We start from the raw sequence: 18,448 nt of genomic DNA on the forward strand, positions 1-18,448 counted from the left end.
GTTCTGTTTTGGGTTTTTTTGTGTGTGTGAATTCGGATTTTTTTTTCATTTTATAGAGGTGATTCTTGTATACCAAGGCAGGTATTCCCAACAAACAATGGCAATGGATGCCATGACAAAAATATGGTGGAAAAGCAAATCTGGTAAATCCAAGGTAAACACCCATTATAGAGCACATAGAAAAGCAGAGAAAGAAGGAGGGATTAATCAGTGCAGGTACATTCAATAAAACTTTTTCTCAACAATCTTCCTGTATTAAAAAGAAACCAATTATACTTGCAAGTCACTTGCAGAAAATTTTAATAATTTGCCAAATATACAGCTATTAGAATTACCCTAAATATCACTTATCATTAAGTTACAAAAGTTGGTAGATAGCATAGTACAGTGTTCTATAAAATAAACACATGTAATATTAACAATACCCCCTGCAGTCCAATAATGGCAAAAAATAGCAAATGAAATTACAAACACATACAAATGAGATTGAGTGACAGCTTTAGACATTTGAATCAAAGAAACTGAGACCAGCCTAGACACATTCATCCATCAAGCATAATTAATGTAGAATTTTAGATTTTAAAAACAACTAACAACACAACATCAGGTGCAATTTCACATGCTTTCATTTATCTTCCAGTACAGTTCCCAGAGTAAAGTGCCTTTGTGCACTCTAGATTCATTTATAGTCAGGTGCAACACACATTGTATTTGGAAGTTACTTCATAGGTCACTTTTTAAAAAAAAATAAAGTATTTGGACCAATGTACACGATTCAAACTAAGGTGGTTTTAAACTACCTTTGTTCTGACTATTTGCTGTTGAATGTCATATAACAAACAAATTAAACTCCAAATACACAGGGCCCATCTCCACTAAACAAGACTACAGTAAAAGATATTTCTTGAAGTGGGTTCTCTGCTGTACAATCCTCAGCTTTTCTCATTTTTTTCCCTTTCAAACACTGCTCAGTTACATTTGTCCTTTGGATGACAACCTTCTCTGCAGCTGTCATTTATAGATTGCTGTGAACATGGAAAACGGGCAGTATTTGGCCTGCGGCTATGGAGAGGAATGTACTTCACAGATAACATCCTACAACGGTCTGTTGTAATTCGATGAACACGCATGGCATATTCTCTCTGCAAGATACTTGAAGACTTGCAGCCTTTGGATCTTATCTGTAGCCATTACCTGCACTGCAGAAGTGACCAGATGTCCTACTCAGGGCTCCTTATGAACTTTCACTGCTTCCCTCTATGGTACCTTCTTAAACCCAAACCTCAATATTAATTGCAGTAAGAAAAGGAAAACTTCACGCAGTTTGGCTGTCACTCACCTTGCCCCCAAAATGTCCTCTTCACAACACAGATAAAGAAGTTTCATAAAACGTACGATCCAGTCCCCCATTGAAGCATGCTCTCCACTAACATTCCACTCCTACTCTTTCATGGGAAAGAGTGCAAAAGGCAAATTGCATTTCCCACAGTATTTGAGGCATTGTGATGGTGGTTTTTCAATACCTGCACTTTAAGAGCAGTTATGGGGCATAAGCTTTTTTAGGAAATAAAAAATGTCACTTTAAATCATTCCACAATGCTGCTACAGAAGGTTACCAGTGGCAAAGGCCGAAGAAGGCACTCAGGAGGAAAGCTTACTTGAAGAAAAAAAAAAATTAGGAGGGAGGATGAACAACTCATAACTTCAAACAGCAGATGTGGATGTGAGTCTCTATCCTTCCACTGTCTTCCTTAACTTGATAGTACTTCACATCATGAAGTGAGAAAACAATTACAATGATTTTAAGTGCAGGCTGTAAACACCCCCACCTGACATGGCCAGCACAGGTGATACCTTCCCTTTGCCATTACTGCTGTTACATCTGAAAAGGCCCATTTTATATACTGCATAATCCAGACTCAGATCAGCAGGAGCTCTCTGCAGGTAAGGAAGTTTTACTGGGGCTCTAGATGTATAGTATACTACCATTACTTAAAAAATCATGTGCACTGAAGTATTTCAAGAACATATACATTCTGTTAAGGAAACTAAAGGGAATTAGTGATTTCCTCATCTACTGAATATTTAAAAGTTCTCCATGAAACTGTAGGGTTATGGACAAGAACGGTCTGACTATGCATTACAGCAGAAAAAAAATGGAAAACAGTACAAGTTTCATGTGAATCACAACTATACATAAAGTCTCCCGTTTAGTTCATAAAATGATTTGATTAAAATATTTTAAACATCTCATAATGGTATAATAATTTCCAATGTAATTTATGCAACAAATTCCACCCATATCCAAAAATACCATATATGTAAATGCTTTTTTATAAAACTTTATACAATTCAAGCTCTCATTAGGTAAGCCTATACACAATTCTCAATCACCTAGGTAGAAAGTCTTCAGAAAAGTATATTCTCAGAGAGTACATGAACGACAATGCTTCCATTAATCTTCCCTTCTGACAATCAATTCTGCTAAATCAAACTCTTATTGCTTAAAATCAAAACAGATGGGTTTCATCAATGACAACAGCACTCAGATATACCACACCAGTCCAGGGAAGGGACCTGCTTTCAGTTTTATGGGACAGAAATACCTGTAAGCCTTGTTACCATTTCCGTAAAGATTTCCATGTAACTGTCACCTGCCCTGTACGCTTCGTACAGAGAACAAAAGAGGCATCACTGGGAGGGAGGGAGATTGATGGCAATGCATATGTTTAGTGACCAGTGTCTCCCTCTTCGTTTTCTAATTAATTCTGTAATCTGCTTAATGTTTCCTGTGAATACATCTCCAACTGTAACTGAAAACAATCTGGTCAGATACAAGACACTACAAACACCAGATCTAAAATGTGCAAGAACAATGTGAATGTAATGCCTTTGCAGGCTGAAATTCACAGCTGGTACTATGCCAAAACACCTCTACAAGTAAGCTTTATTTACACAACTTCCAATTAAAAATACTGTTGTCTCTCAAGCTACATTTTAAATTAACAGAAATACATCCATAATAACTACTGGTAAAAAAACATGATAAAATTATTTTATTTTTTTTAATTCAAAATATTCTGACAGTTTAACAATATTCCAGGTGCATTACAAACACTGCCATAGTCAACACAACAACCAATACTTAAAGAGCATTCTAACACTGAAGACGTATATCTTAAAGCAGAGATGGGAGAATGTGCTTATACTAAGAGCATACAGATAATTTTCCAATAACTGACTTGAGGCAGATGTCCGATTTCTCTGGCACAAAACGGATTAAAATCCAGAAGAGATGAATTACAGAGGACAAAAATTCAGATGTATAAATGTTTTCCCCCGTATTTGCTATAAAACATTGTGAATTTATCATACAAGGCCACCACCAGCCTAGACTACTCTAGTGTTGACTATTTACGTGATAGAACAACAAAATCTTAACAGAGAAACCAGCGTCAAAGCAAACAAAACCACAAACTCTTCCTAGAATATGGCTTAAATTAGTTCAGAGAGTTGGGAATATATTAACTATATGATGCAATGGAAATACCAGGTAGAAAAAAAAATACTTTATCTTCCTGATATTTTCCCCTCAGCCTTCACCACAATTTGCATAAAATTTTCAACAAAATGATACTGCCCCTCCTGCAAGTGTCTTTTACCATGCTTCAAAAATGTTACTAACAGATTGGTTTCATTACGTTACTAACAGATTGGTTTCGTTCTTGAATGTATTGGCCAATATTAGCTCTAAAGTCTAAACAATGTAGTTCTACACATAATACCCTGTTTCTTCTAATTAACCCAGGTTCTCAAAGAGCTAAAATTTCAGCTTTATTTAAAACAGCATATTTGTTTGAAAAAGTATTTCTCTCTTTCTGATATAGAAAACACATGTCAAATCGAGAACTTGCGAAGACACATACACAAATGAGTGCATAGTGCAGAACATCATACAGAGAGGGCAGCAAGGCCGCAGTGTCACATTAAGTCCACATGTAAGAGATGTACATTTCCAATGACCAAATCCATTCTAAAAGGTTTTACTTCTGGGGCTTGCTTAAAGCATTAAAATCTTGCTCTATGGATGGCAAGACTCCTCCGTCCTAACTTTTTGTATAGCTGACTATATATGCATGGTAGGACAGCCACATACACAGCGTATAGAAGAGACACACCAAAAATGCTTTGGATACATCATCCTGATCTCAAATATTCCATATGAAAGCTTTCATTTTTGCTGTGAAAAAGAAGGAAGTGGGACAACTTTCAAATTACACAGCTTGCCTGTGTGCCATTAAAAAAAAAAAAAAAAAGCCTGCTTTAGCCCAGGGTAACAGAGCCACAACTCCGCTGCAACAAACGGAGGTATGTCTGGTTGCTCCAGGGCTGAACTGGATCTTCGCAGTAAAGGGTCCTTCACCTGTATTGCTCGTCGTTTCCAGCCGGTGCTCCCCAGCAGTGGAAATGTGAAATGCTTGTTGCAAAAATACAAGCGGCAAAGGGCTAGAGGAAATCTCTGTATGCTTACTCAAAATACTCTGTTTCCCCATTCAATTAGTTAGCTTTTAAAAGCAATGTTTTTGGAGAAGGGCCATCAGAACAAAGGCATGAGGCATTTCCCTTAGTCACAACATCAGACGCTCCATTAACAGATTGACTTTATCTCCTAAACCAAATTAGTTCCTGGAACACCTCGCATTTGCATTCTTTTACTCTTCCTTTGGAACAAACAGTTTCTCTAGCAGTTGTGCAGTTTAAGCCTGTTACAATATTTTACTCCAGCATTTTCTTAGCACCTCAACACAAATTACGTTGTAGCTTGTCTGTGGTGAACATCGGCTACAGACAACCACCAAGAGGGGAAGCGCCCACACCAGTGTTGAAATAACAGCAATATCATCCCGTGACATTGAAAAGCACTTTTTGATACACTGGCTTCCAGGTTAGACTACTGACTCAAAATGGGATTTCTCTCAAAGCAGGGTTAACTCCAGTTATTTAAATACAGTAAACACAAGAGGGCAGCACTGAGGACATCAATCCTGCACTTACAGTTTTCAGTCTATTTTCTAAAAACCTGTTAATGGAGATTCGGCTCAGTGTCAAGGCTAAGTGGGCAAATGTTATCTACGCTAAAGTCATTATGGGAACTAACATAACCCTTGCTTATTGTACAACTGTACTCGTTGGACTTAAGCCAACCATATACATTTCATCCTACTAATTTATTTATCCTGCTTAATCTCAAGTATCCTCATCCTTTCACACTCCCTAATTAACTATCAATTATTTTCCTGAGTGAGATTATAAAAAGTTAAACCCTTCTACCAAAAGTACAAAGACAAATAAAATATAGAACAATACAAACCCAGTTATACAGCATTACAAGTGCAGAAATTCTTCATGTTGTTGCTCTTCTTGATCATTGGCCCCCCATAAAAACCATAGCAAAGAATTTAGTTATCCAAAATATTTTGAAGTACTGTGATTAAATTCTTCAGACCATAAATGTAGCCCTCATCCTTTGTGTTGCTAGGAAACACATGAGCAAAATCTATCATTCGGACTTCCACGTTTGCGCTTTCCTTGATCTCTGCTGGCATGTGACAGAAAACTTTTTCCAGTTGGGGTATAACGTTTCCATTCAGATGCTCCTGTGTAATGCATGTGCTGCTTTTCCACACGTTGTCTTGCTCCAAGTTTTCAACTTTTAGTGAGAGTTGACTGTGGTGCCTCTTAGAGTATGCCTTTTTGTGAAGTGCATAAAATTTGGACAAGCCTTTACTTACAGAGGCCTCAATTTTTCCATTCTCTGTAGAATTTATTACATGAATATTATTATTATACTCCAGTATGTCTCCACCTGATAACAGTCCTTTGGGCATTCCTCTTTTCTCTGCCAAGGTGACATCACTCAACCGCATGGTTGTTGCCTGACATGAACCTTCATAAACAAATAGTAATGAGCTTGCATAAAAGTTGAGTTGCTTCTGGCCCTCAAACCACTCCAAAATTTTTTCAATCTTCTGAATGCTGGCAGCTATTGCATCTTTTCTCAAGCAGTACCCATTGTGGAAAAACTTTGAGACGCCTGCAAGAAAGACACATTTTAGGATTATTTCCACCTCTGAAAAGAAATCAAACATTCTTCATTTCTTTCAGGATATGAGTAGTTCTTGAAGAAACAGACAGCATTCACATACTTTCCTTTCAGGCAATTATTAACTACATCAGAAGCGAACCAAGGAACTCAGATACCTTCAGTCACCTCACCTGTGTAAGGCTGGCTGTATAATACTACAGACTGGGCTTGGTTTGTAAATAAAATTAACTGATCAATGTATCAGTCAAACAGTAGATGAACATGATTCCTGCTCGCCATGTCATTTTAGCAAGCATCTGGACAGTTTTGGGCAGGGACCCATGAAGTTCTCCAGGGATAAAGAAGCTCAAGCAGCTCTTTATCATGAGTGACAGAGCTGACAAGTTACTGCCAGCTCTGGAGAGGGGTGTGTTTGTGCATGTGTCTTTCTGTTTCTTGGTGATGAACAGACATCAATTAATAACTAGTTTGAAATAGTTATCACCACCAAACAGATGTACAATGGTAGCATTTTTATTTATTGTTAATGTAGAGCAACCTATGGATTGACTTCAACCAAGGTCACTTTAACTGAAAGATGCATTTACAGTAACTTTCTAATACAAAAGACAGGATATATTCACAGAAGATAACTAGAGATAAAAATACATATATTATAAAAACTTAATACTTCTTAAAGTTTTTTATTTCATTATAGTCTTAAAGCTGCCAAGAAATCGAATTCTACCACTATCACATCCTTATTAGCAGTAAAAGACATGTGATGAAGAAATTCCTATAGACTGCACCACTGTTAAAGCCAACTACAAACTTAATTTAGGATCGACAGGTAGTTCAAATAATACAGGAAACTGCTAAAGACCCATCTGGCAAGAGGAGAAAAAGGGATTTCTAAAACGGGAACACACAGACTACTTTTTCCATACAGTTCTATAAATAAGTAAATAAATTATAAATATCCAAGAGCACCAAATTCTGACACACAAATTTCCTTACCATCCTTTACTGTTTCCTTTGTCAAGCTCCTTCCATAGTGCTGGTTTTGCGTCTCATAGCTGTCAGAAGAGACATGGTAAACCTGCAGGAAACAAGGAAGTAACTCTGTACTTACTTCAAACAACCAATATTTCTGCAGAAGTATGAGACACCTTACAGGCAGGCTGCAAAATCTGTGGTGCCATTTATCCCTCGCATAGCTTTAAGTTACTTGCAGCAGTCAGCACTGCCCTGTAGTGCTCTGATCCCCCTTCACATCTTGGGGGCTGATCTAAGCTACAGCTTTCCTGCATTAGAAAGACATCATTATGTTGGCAAAAAGCAACATATCCATTACGGGAAAACATTTTATATGGCACCCGCCTTGCAAATCAATGCTAAGACTTGAAACTGTCATACTCTTACCCATGTTACTATGAGTATTTAATCAGTAAGACGTAACAAGCTCAAAAATTCAATGCAGTTATTTTGCAGTTCTTAAAACTATAAAAATATTAAGCACAGCAGCAAACCAGTAAGAAATACTATGATGTGACCAGGAAGGCCCAGCTCCATGAGACCCATCTGAGACGATAATTGTTGGCACAAATGAGGTTATACTAAATAAGTGACATCAGTCGAGTGAAAGCTCGGTTCCAGCACTGATAGTGGTATATCAGCTCTCGACTGAAAGGGAGGCAACTCATACGGGTACAGTTTTATCCATATCAGGAATTGTACAAGCTTAACAACTTAATTAAAAAATGTTTTACATAGAAACACATTTTCTCTCTAACTGAAATAATTTCCATAGTAGAAACATGCCAGCCAGCCAGGCCCAAGTATAATTTGTTTATGAGAGCGTAGACAACTCTTATTTGCAGAAAGAATGGTGTTACCAAGCAGGCAGTTGTCTCTGGCAGAAACTTTGTGCTTGGCACTTGTTCAGACCACCCAACCCTGCGGCACCCATCCTGGCTGCAGCGCTCTGCCCTCCCTTCACCCGCCGTAAAAAGAGAGGATCCCATGGAAAGCAAGTTGGGGCACACTGGTGAGGTGCCTGCCCCTGATCCCTCCTTTGGGGTCTCTTCCTTGCTGTAACCCACAGACAAAGTCCAGGACAGTGAAACATCAGTGCATAAAAAGGAGTGGTACCTGAGCAATAATAAAAAAAATAAAGAACTCTGTTTCCATTGCAGCCCCCTCAAAAGCTCTCTCCCCCATCCAAACCACAACGAGCACAATATGAAAACACAGGTCCATAACTCCTGCTTTGCAAAGCAGTTGGGAAGAAAAGTCTCAAATAGCTCTTATTTTGACAAAAAGATAGAATTAATTAAATTCAGGGTCCCCAAGGAACTTAAATCATAGTGTGTGGAAATTGATTTAAGTCATCAACCATGAATTGAAGGGGCAGTAAATAATTCTGGTTATACTAAAGAAATAACAGTTGTAAGCCTGAATGTTTAAACTCACTTGGTAGCAGAGACACTTCCCACTGTTATGATTCCTATTTCCACTGTTATGATAGTTATAGAAACTGAGGCCCTGATATCTACAAACTGCAGAAGAGCATAGCAGAGGTGAGTTATTCTAAACAGGCATCTGACAAGTCTGATTTTGGTTTCACAAACCCAATCATTTTTCACCGCTTTTTTCTGTTTTTTTTCCAAAGCACATAAAAGAGGTACAGCATACAACGTATGAACCCACAGATTACTTCAGGTACCAAAGTTACTTCCAATAACATACAAAAAGTTTCAAAACCTTTTTAAATTTAAAGAGCCACAAGCCAAAGGTAATTAAATAAAGCAAGAAGGGGAAAAAAAAAGTATTCCTTAGGAAGAGAATCAAGAGTCTGGTGACTACACCTAAGTTTTCACTAGCTGTGTCTTCATTTTAATAATATTAAACATTCTTATTTAGTTGGTCTAGGGGCAGCTTCCTCCATACACCAGCACTGCAGCACACTTCTGAATGAACAATCTTGTTTACCAGAACCTCATCTCCTCCTCCGTAAGAGCTAACAGTTTTCGTGACATGGGCACTTGCTCAAAAATGCCGATTAAGATCTGCAAGCTCATTTTGTTTTCCAAAGAAACACTGGAGCAGCACGTAAGTCCCCTATGCTTCTGAGCTGGGTTTCCCATGAAGCCATCCTACCTCTTCTCATAATTTGCACAAAATCATTCCCCCCAAATGGCTTTCTAATAGTTTAAAAATACCCAGGCAGATATGCATGTTTTGCATTAACAGTGCATTTTTAACTACACAAAATGGTCAATGACAGACTACCAAGTCCTACACATATACCAACAGTATAATGTATATATTTAACTATATCGTGAACAAGCAAAGACTCAGAACACCCTTGGTTACCAACGGGCTTGGCTGCAGACAATAGGTAACATATACAGGTAATCATGAAAGTATTCGTGTTAGCCAAAGAGCTGTCTCTTAATACTGCTTCAAGCCTTTTCTCAACTGCAGGGAAGTGACTATTTGAAATGCTCCTGGGATACCTCAACCAAATCCAAATACATTAAGCCCCATACTGAAAGCAGAGGAACAGAAAAGCAAGTTCAAACAGAAATAATCTTTCACTAGTTCTTGCTTCACCCTCACCTACCCCCCCAAAACACAGCGATGGCTGTGCTGCAGTAGCAGAAGACTAAAATCAACTTCCTAGTCTACAGACCTCTTGCTTCACCATGCCTTTGTTCATGCCATCACCACTACTAAGCTACTGCTAACCCTTCCGAAAAGGATATTTGCCTTTGAACCAACCTTTTTCTGTATCCCTGTTGTTGCAGCTGTCTGTACTAGCCCATTTCTGTCAAAACGATGACAAGTCAAATAAGTCAAATCTGTAACCTTAACAATGGCCAAGAAATTATTAGACAGGAAAATCTCATTTCTTGTCCACCTGCCACAGCCCATGTTTGCTCTGTATTCACAAGGAGTTTCACTGTATAGTACAAGACAAAGAAAACTCCTTATATGATTTGCAAAACATTGCCTTCAAGAAAACTCTTGCTTCATCAGTGAGTTTTGGACAATCTTACTACACAAGATCAGAGCTGTTTTGGCTGACAATGTGGAGGCTCCTCCTTGTGCCTACAAGCAGCTCCCATTTGGTGAGTTTTCTGCATAAACAGAACTGGAATCCAGCACGCTAACAGGTTCAGGTTTTTAATTATTAGTAGTAGGGACTCTGTATGGGCAGCACGTCAAAAAATCCAGATGATTAGCTATCAAGAGAAACTATCTTCAGACTTTCTCAACCTGCACTTAGCTTTTGTTTCCCCACAAGGTGTTAAGTTCTTGCTGCTTGCATACACACACATTTTTGTACCCTTTTTTCAATTACAGTTAGTTCACCTTAAGTTCTTGAACTAAGGGAAACCTTGAGCTAAAATTAAAAGTTGGTCCAGTGTGGTCTTTAAAAAAGCACAACACTTGCAAGATCTCAACAGTGAGATACACAGTTTGGAAACCCTGCAACTGCAGCTTTAGGACATTAAGCCGAAGACTGGATTGAGGAAAACAAATATCGAATATTATGTAATGTTATTTACAATAATTCAGTACCGACTTCCATGGCGAGGCAGAAAATACACACACTGTTCAAATACTTATCTGTGGCAACTCCCTAACTTCCAGAAAGTATAATTTAAATACATATTAATTAAGGCTAGTCTGTTTGGTGGAGATGCTGCTAGCACAAATAAAAATCTCTATTAAATAACTTGCAGAGCTCTTTCACATCTGCAAAAAATATTAACTAATCCACATCTACTGAAACTGGGAAAAAAAATATTTCGAGCAGGCTCGTACAGTACTACAGAGGGGTACCTGCAGAACGAAGGCTAACTCGATTGCATGCATGCTATGGACTTGTGTGCCACTGACATTCCCACACACTAGCCGGTGCCTGGGAAGCAGTTTCCCACGGAGCTCCCGGTGCCTGTCCCTGCTCCCCCACATGCCCCGCAAGGGCAGCAGGGGACCTGCTCCTCTAAGCAAGGACACGGAGATTAGAGATACACGCTCTGATGCAGAGACAACCAGACTTCAAAAGGCAAAGGGTTGCGCTGTCCACCCCTTGTGTTTTTTCCGTAAATATACTTAACAGTCACCCCTATTTTACACTCATACAGGCAAGAGCAAGCTTTTAAATATTACCAGAGTTTTCTGTTTACAGCAAGGCACCTCTGTGCTAGTAACTGGCATCTGAAGGTCAGTACCCAGCCTGCTTCCAAAACTGGAGCCAAGTCGAAAGCGGGGGGGGGAGCAGGCAGCACCCCAGATAACCCGAGGACATCCAAGATCAGCATCAGTCCACCACCTTCACAGGGGGTAACTCCAGTGCCAGGCTGAGACACCCCCCCACAACTGGGTACCTTTTGCCTGGACCTCACAATTGTCCCTATATAAACATAAAAGTTTCCTTCGTGTCTGAAGAACCTAGGTTTCTCTGCAGTCCTGTGATCTCTCAGGGACTGATCCTGCCACCATAGAAGACTGAGTTTAAGAAGCCTTATTTTTTTTTTCCAAAAGAAAGTAAAACAAGGATTTGAAGAAAAAATAACAAAGGGAGAATTTTTTTAAAATACATTCTCTTATTTGATACTACTACTTTATAGTAATGCCATAACACTATTACCGCTGCTGAGAGCATGCCCATTTATCTAAATCCATTTAACTAAACACCTCCCCCCGCCTTTTTTAAAAAAAAACAAAAAAAAACCCCAAACCAAACAAACAAAAAAGAAACAAAAACCAAAACCCAACAACTCATGTTGTTGCTAGACCACAAGTGATTAAAGTATACATATCCCTGCTTGCTGCTGGCTTGAAAATGCAGCACAGGAAGGATGCATCCCCGCTCCCCCATTTCTAAGACTATACTTATATACTATTCTATCTGTTCTGCTTCTTTATTCTTCTGGTATTTGACAGAGTGCTTTATATGATGAAGTATACCACCAAATGCTCTGACAATCAATAAAGTTTTAGTAAGGTCCTTACATAAATCAGTTGTAGAATGAAATTATGTTGAAACTAATTCAGTGAAAAAGCAGACTAATCATCTTCTAAATAAAAGAAATTACAGTGGAGTTAAATCATGAACCATTTTGAAAATAGCTTAATACATAATTTTGGACTCCCAGAACTTCCATGGAGCACCTCATTAGAACAAATTTCTTCTATGCCTCCTTTTTATATAAGGGGGGGGGGGGGGGGGGGAAGAGGCCATCTCTCATCTCATCTGTCATCAGCTTTTTCCTAACATACAGGAAATCTTATCAACCATAAGGACAAGTGGACCAGCTGTCATACACATGACGAGTCTTTCATGTAAGGAAAAACTGCTCAAAAAAAATGCCAAGGTACCCATCTGCTAGAACTCGCCCAAGAGTATGACAGATCAATCTCCTGAACTCTACAAATGAAGTACTTCTGAAACATACCCTTCAATCCACTAGTAGATACCGGACTCCGAGGAATTGCTGCATTCAGTTCCACAGCATGGATTCGGCACCATCAGACTGAGAAACAGATGAGCCGAACTCAACTGCAAGAACTGGGGAGTGAAAGTGGAAAGAGAGAAAAGCGGAGGAGGCAGTGGTGCACAGAGGTAACAAAGCCAGCACAGAGAAACCAACCAGAGCCTTGATTTACTGCTCATTTCAAGCACTGCAGACACCTATTTCCAGACTTGGGGGTGGGGGCTTGCTTGTTTGGAGGTTTGGTTTTTTTCCCAGGGCTTTTGGTTGTTTTCTTTGGTTTGCTGTAGTTTGTTTTGTCTGTTTTAGTTGGGGGGGGTAGTTTTTGTTTTGTTTTCCTCTTTTCTTAACCATCAAAGTTTGAATTAGCCTTATAAATGTAAAAAACACAGTTCTGGTCATTTTTTACTGTGGAAGAATATGACTAGATGCAGGATTTAATAGCTTTATTATTCCTCCTTTCCTAAATCTTTTTAACAACACAACAGAGCTTATGAAAAATACCACAATACTAGAAAGAGTTCATAAAGAACTCATAAAACAGACACAGCTACAGTAATTTTAAAAATATCTTGCAGGAACATGTGCTGTAGATTAGGAAATTCACTTGTAAAAACAGCTTTGATGAGGTATCTGCATTACTGCATGCAATAGTTCATAGGCACAAACAATAAAAGTCAATGATGGATTATACTGGTAAAGTTACATAATCACCAGTTTGTGCTTTAAAAACATGTTTCAGAAATATTATGGACTACGCGATATTGCAATCAAGATGTTCTGGAAGAAAAAGAAAACCTGCAGAAATCGGGAATTGTGGATTCTGAATGGACTGAATACAAAATGAGACCACAACCCACACAATTCTGCTGGTATTCAACAGCATACAAAATACTCTATTTTTAATACCACATGCACTGCAAAGATATTTCTTATGTATTTATATGTCTACTACTGAAACCATATTGCAACTTGTATTTTTGCTATTGGAACTGTACCTTAGTTTTCCAACATTTAAACTCTCACTACTTTCATAACAAATCTATGTCCTCATCTATTAAAGAAAGGAAACTCTCCACTAAATATGAAATAGGGTTTTTAACCAATGTTATTGAAATAACTGTATTTTCCAAATGCGTTTTCATGCATTTATTGTGTCTATTCAGTGCATTAAGATTAATATAGTTTAGCACATGCCAAATGCCAGAACTATGCACATAAATCAAAGCTCTGCCAGATAGGAGACTCGCTTCTTTTAAGGACAAACCATACATATTTTATATATAAACAGATGACTGCTTATTTACCAGTGTGTTAAAAAAAGCTGTATCAATGGCTTTTGGGGTAAAAGCCCACTATAAATAAATTTGGGGGTAAAAAACCCCCACCTATAACACATTTTTGCTTGTATTTCTTTCATGACAGCTTGTATGATATGTGCTTTAAAAAATAGATAACTACATTTTCTATTTTTCCTGTCCCTCTCTTTCTTGCTCTTCTAAAATAGAAACTTAATAAGCAAGCCCACCTCCACGTTAAAAATAACACTGAACGAAGAGTTTAAAACCAAAACCCTCTACTTTCTGAATCATGTTATACCATGTTTTGTCCAGCAAACACTAGCAACCTTTATCCAGCACATGAGCTGTTACAGGCAGTAAATGCCCATACAGAAGAGTGTTTTACATTATGGCCAGAATCTTGCAAAAATAAAGCAAGCAGACAGGCAGAGAGCACCCCATAATCAAGAGGCGGCAGGCTGAGCAGAGAAAATGCCTTATGAATTTAGACTTTGCTAAAGTGTTGCGTGAGGGGAAGAGGAACCTTTTGAATTCTTTTTGGAAAATAACTTCCAACATGTGATTTGATACCAAAGGCACAAAACAAATCTCATGTAGTTAATCACCGGATGGGAAACTGCAATGCTTGGGGAAACCATCATTATACATACAGTTCAAATTAGGAAATCGAAAGTATTTCTGGAACAGGATAAAGATACCAATAAATGACAATGTTAGAAACAGTGTTAGAAACAATAGTCACAAGCAAAAATACCATGGAAGCAAGCATTCATTCCTTTCGCACTGTCGTGAAACAAAGGATGTGAGGTACATTGTTTTACACGAGATAAGAAAGGTTATGTAATGACATAAGCCAAATCCAAAGCTATAATCTCCAGCCTTCCTTCTTGATCTAAACTGTTTGACTGGTTTTTGACTTGACTCCCACGTTCTCTCTCATAGGCTTACATAATAACTACCCATGACCACCATAATTTATAGCTGTAAAAGCTTATCTCAAGACAGAGTTAAGGCTGAGAGCCTAGGCAATTAAGTACAAAACATTATAGCGATATTAGAATTATTTCAAACAATGGTGCAATCTGTGTGCTGTTGCTATCTAACAGCAAAGGGGAAGCTTATCAAAGTCTTCAGCCATTTATGCTTGTTGATGCAGAGCTTGAGAAGCCCTGGCTTTGCGTATGCGAGAAGGAAAACAAAAATCTCACATCAAAAAGAAAATTATTCTTGTGCCAATCATAGCAGAAAAAAGTACTTTAAATGCATTGCATCAGGAATTCATTACTGACATCAACACATTTGTATTACTGATCCATAAATGTTCTGTACAGCTTTTCTTTACATTGAAGTTTTAGAGTAGCCAGCACACAAATACTGAATCTTCATCTTTCTCCTCACCTAAGATAAGGAAATGTAGTAGTGTTAGGACGGACATCTGCAGGGCCTTATCCATCTCAAACTAACCTTCACCTGACAGTTGTTCCTCAAGCACGTAAGCATCAAAGAGGTTTTCTTCTGGCAGAAAGCTTTTTTAAATGCAGAACATAGGCAGCTATTTATAGCTACATGCATCACCTCTGAGAGCTAACTTACTCTTCCCTAAATAGAAAAATTACAGAAAAAATATTTTTATTTAAAAAAAAAAAATCGGGATGAAAAATTTGGAGAGGATACAACTCGTTATTAAATTATTACAAAGACTGGTTCAGTATGTAAATCTCTGACCTCAAAGTAAAAAAATTACTTTGATAATTTGAAATATCTGCTATGCAAGAAGAATTAATTGCAACTACATTCAGTTTTAAATAACTATGGTCTGTCCTAACCCTTTTCTTGTACACATATACAGAACCCAGGTTGCAAATAGATTCCCAGAAGGGACACAGCCAAGTTAAACACTTGTTGTGAACAAGAGCAGTGTTTTGGAACGTATTTCACAAAACAGTTGATAGCAGTACTACCAACATATTCAGATAACACTTTATTTACATAAAACTTAAGAGGATTGTCATTTGCTAGAAAAATTAGCCACTGTATCTGGTGTGGGACAACAGGCCAGAGCATAAGCTGAATTTGAAAACAAAACAAGTTCTTACCCTCATGCCAAGTACCAAAAACCCAATCTCTTCCATCAGCGGGTACTTGCTGACCTGCTGCTGTATCTTCTCAGCTGAAGCATACGGATCATAACTTTTCTGACCTATTTTTACATCCATTATGCAAGGCTTATTAAACTTACAGGTCACATCTTCCAGTTTTAGATACATATCTGTTAAAAAGACAAGACTTAAATAAACAGTGGGTCAAAGCAAAATAATTATACAGTTTCTGCTGAGCTTCTGTGGAGGAAGGAGAATAGTTTAAGGCTTAACACCGCGTGAGTTCAAGAGTTAAATCTGTCTCTGAACACAGACTAAATCATGGTTATTGACACCCACAAATTCTGTTGGCATTAAATTCTAAATGCCTTATTGTTTAGAAAATTGTATACAATTGAAGTGTGCTAACCTACCACTCAAATTCAAATTATTGCCCAGATGAAATTCATGAGTAGCTTTTATTAAGCCATTAACATACTCCAAATAGCATTAATAATGCACATACAAATGCACGTTACTACATGGCTGGTTTTGCAATGGAGATGTTTTTTCTTTCTCTGTGTGAAAGAGCTAGAATTAAACCAGCAATTTTTCTTTGTGTCACTTTAAAAATGAAATTAACATTTCAGAGTCCTACCCTACAGGGGCCGAAATGCATCTCATTTTTCTTCTTTTTATCCCACTCCCATCTGTACTTATTTCTCATGGCACACCTTTTGGTGAAAACACTCCCCAAATCCTAGGCTGCCTTTCATCCATTTCCAAAAGTTCCTTTGGGAGGGTGGGTGGACCGAAAAACCCCAAGCCCTTGGAGGGCCTGAAGACTGAAAGGAGTATCTAAAACCTGGTCAAACTGGTTTATGTTTTCCTCCAGTGCAGATAAGAGGCTATAACCAACATGATCTACAGCACCGATTGCCAGAACACAACAAGAAAACAAACTTCAGTAACTGCTTGACTTGCAGATAACACTGCTTGAAGGAAGCTCCAGCCCTTGCCAGGGCATGATATGCACCAAGACAACACACAGCATTAACACACATCTCATTCTTCAGCTTCTGCAAATCCACCTGTTATCAGCGACAAACTTCACATTGACGTTTGTTTTTCTTTCAAGTACAGCCTATTCCATGAGTGTATTTCTTTGGCTTTAATGCAATCTGAATACACAAAAACATTGTATTATTCCCCATTCCTGCAGCATGATCTAAAATGGGATTGCCAAAGCAAGCAAAAACAGTTCAAGTTTAAGGAGAGAAGTGCCTTGTTTCGATAGCTGTACAGACAGGTAACAAAACCAGTTAGAGTCAAGATAAAGGGACCAAGCAATGTTCAATTTCCACTTAGTAAGTAGAAACACTTTCTTAAGGGTAAGAAATGAAAGGGACTTTTATTACTTTAATAAGTCTTACTTAGAGCTTCAATTTTTACACCATCATGATCGAATGTCCTGATTCCCCAAAGTACATATATATCAATCTGAAATAGGTTTGATTTAATCCTTAGATGCCTGCTTTATGTGTAAATGGGACTAAGCATATTGTTCATGTAAAGTCATTCTCAGGAAAGCATGTCAAACCAATACACTATTTTAAAAAAATCCAGTCTTAACTAACTTACTGCATCAGCTTACAGTACTTTTCAATGTCCTTTGGGCTACAGAATCAATATAGCTACAGCAAAAAGAGTTTCATTATAGACTAGCTCACCTCTAAACCAGGTTTGTTAGCTACAACTGCAGGGATATCCAAGCTAAAATAACTCATACTTAACTTTGAGAAGCTGCAGGCAGCAAATATACTTGATATTTGCTCACTAGATATCCCCTAAGGAGAAGCAGGACAAACACTCTCCCTACCAGGAAGTGTATTCTGTATCACCTGAACAGCAGGTGCCACTTCTTCTATTCAAAGTTTTTATACACAGGTCTAATTCAGTCAGATATTAGCACAGCTTTTGCGGGGCTTTGGGAACCACTACTGAATCCAGGGGAGTCCATATAACCTGTTATCAATCTGTTATTAAAACAAAAATTGTAAAAATCTAAGTGTCATTCTTCACACCTATCCTTTTTTCCCACCATATTACAGAAATCACTGTAATCAATAGATTCATGTCATCACTCTAAAACAATCCAGAAAACAACAACTAAATGAAATTCAAGGTTTTCAGTATTTAGCTCTCAAAAGCACTGAGCCAGAGGTATGCCATAGGAGGTGAGGAAAGAAAATAAATACAAAAATGTCTCAGAAAATGGCTGCAGTCCTTCACCACCAACTTCACAACCCTTTGGATTACATTGTGAGCACCTCCAGACTCAAAGTGATACAAATAAAAAATTATACAAATTGCAAGTTACCACAAATTATACAAATTGTTTAGATGCAATGTTTTTATCAACCCTAAAATACCACTGTATATAAAGTAGTGTAAAACATCTATTTCCATAATGCAACA

At 38.0% G+C, this 18,448-nt stretch overlaps 1 protein-coding gene across 1 annotated transcript in view; it reads right to left on the reverse strand.

The window, feature by feature from the left end:
* Nucleotides 1–283: 283 nt before the first annotated feature.
* Nucleotides 284–18,448, reverse strand: part of IPMK (inositol polyphosphate multikinase) — a 44,906-nt gene continuing 26,741 nt past the window's right edge. Inside the window, exons 4-6 of the mRNA XM_072869565.1 lie at nt 15,989–16,161; nt 7,103–7,184; nt 284–6,094 (exon numbers count right to left, since the gene is read on the reverse strand). Of these exons, the coding sequence (XP_072725666.1) occupies nt 5,460–6,094; nt 7,103–7,184; nt 15,989–16,161 (890 nt within the window). The 3' untranslated portion in view covers nt 284–5,459. The remainder of the gene's footprint in view (nt 6,095–7,102; nt 7,185–15,988; nt 16,162–18,448) is intronic.

This window comes from Ciconia boyciana, chromosome 8, assembly GCF_034638445.1.
Source record: "Ciconia boyciana chromosome 8, ASM3463844v1, whole genome shotgun sequence".
Lineage (NCBI taxonomy): Eukaryota > Metazoa > Chordata > Aves > Ciconiiformes > Ciconiidae > Ciconia > Ciconia boyciana.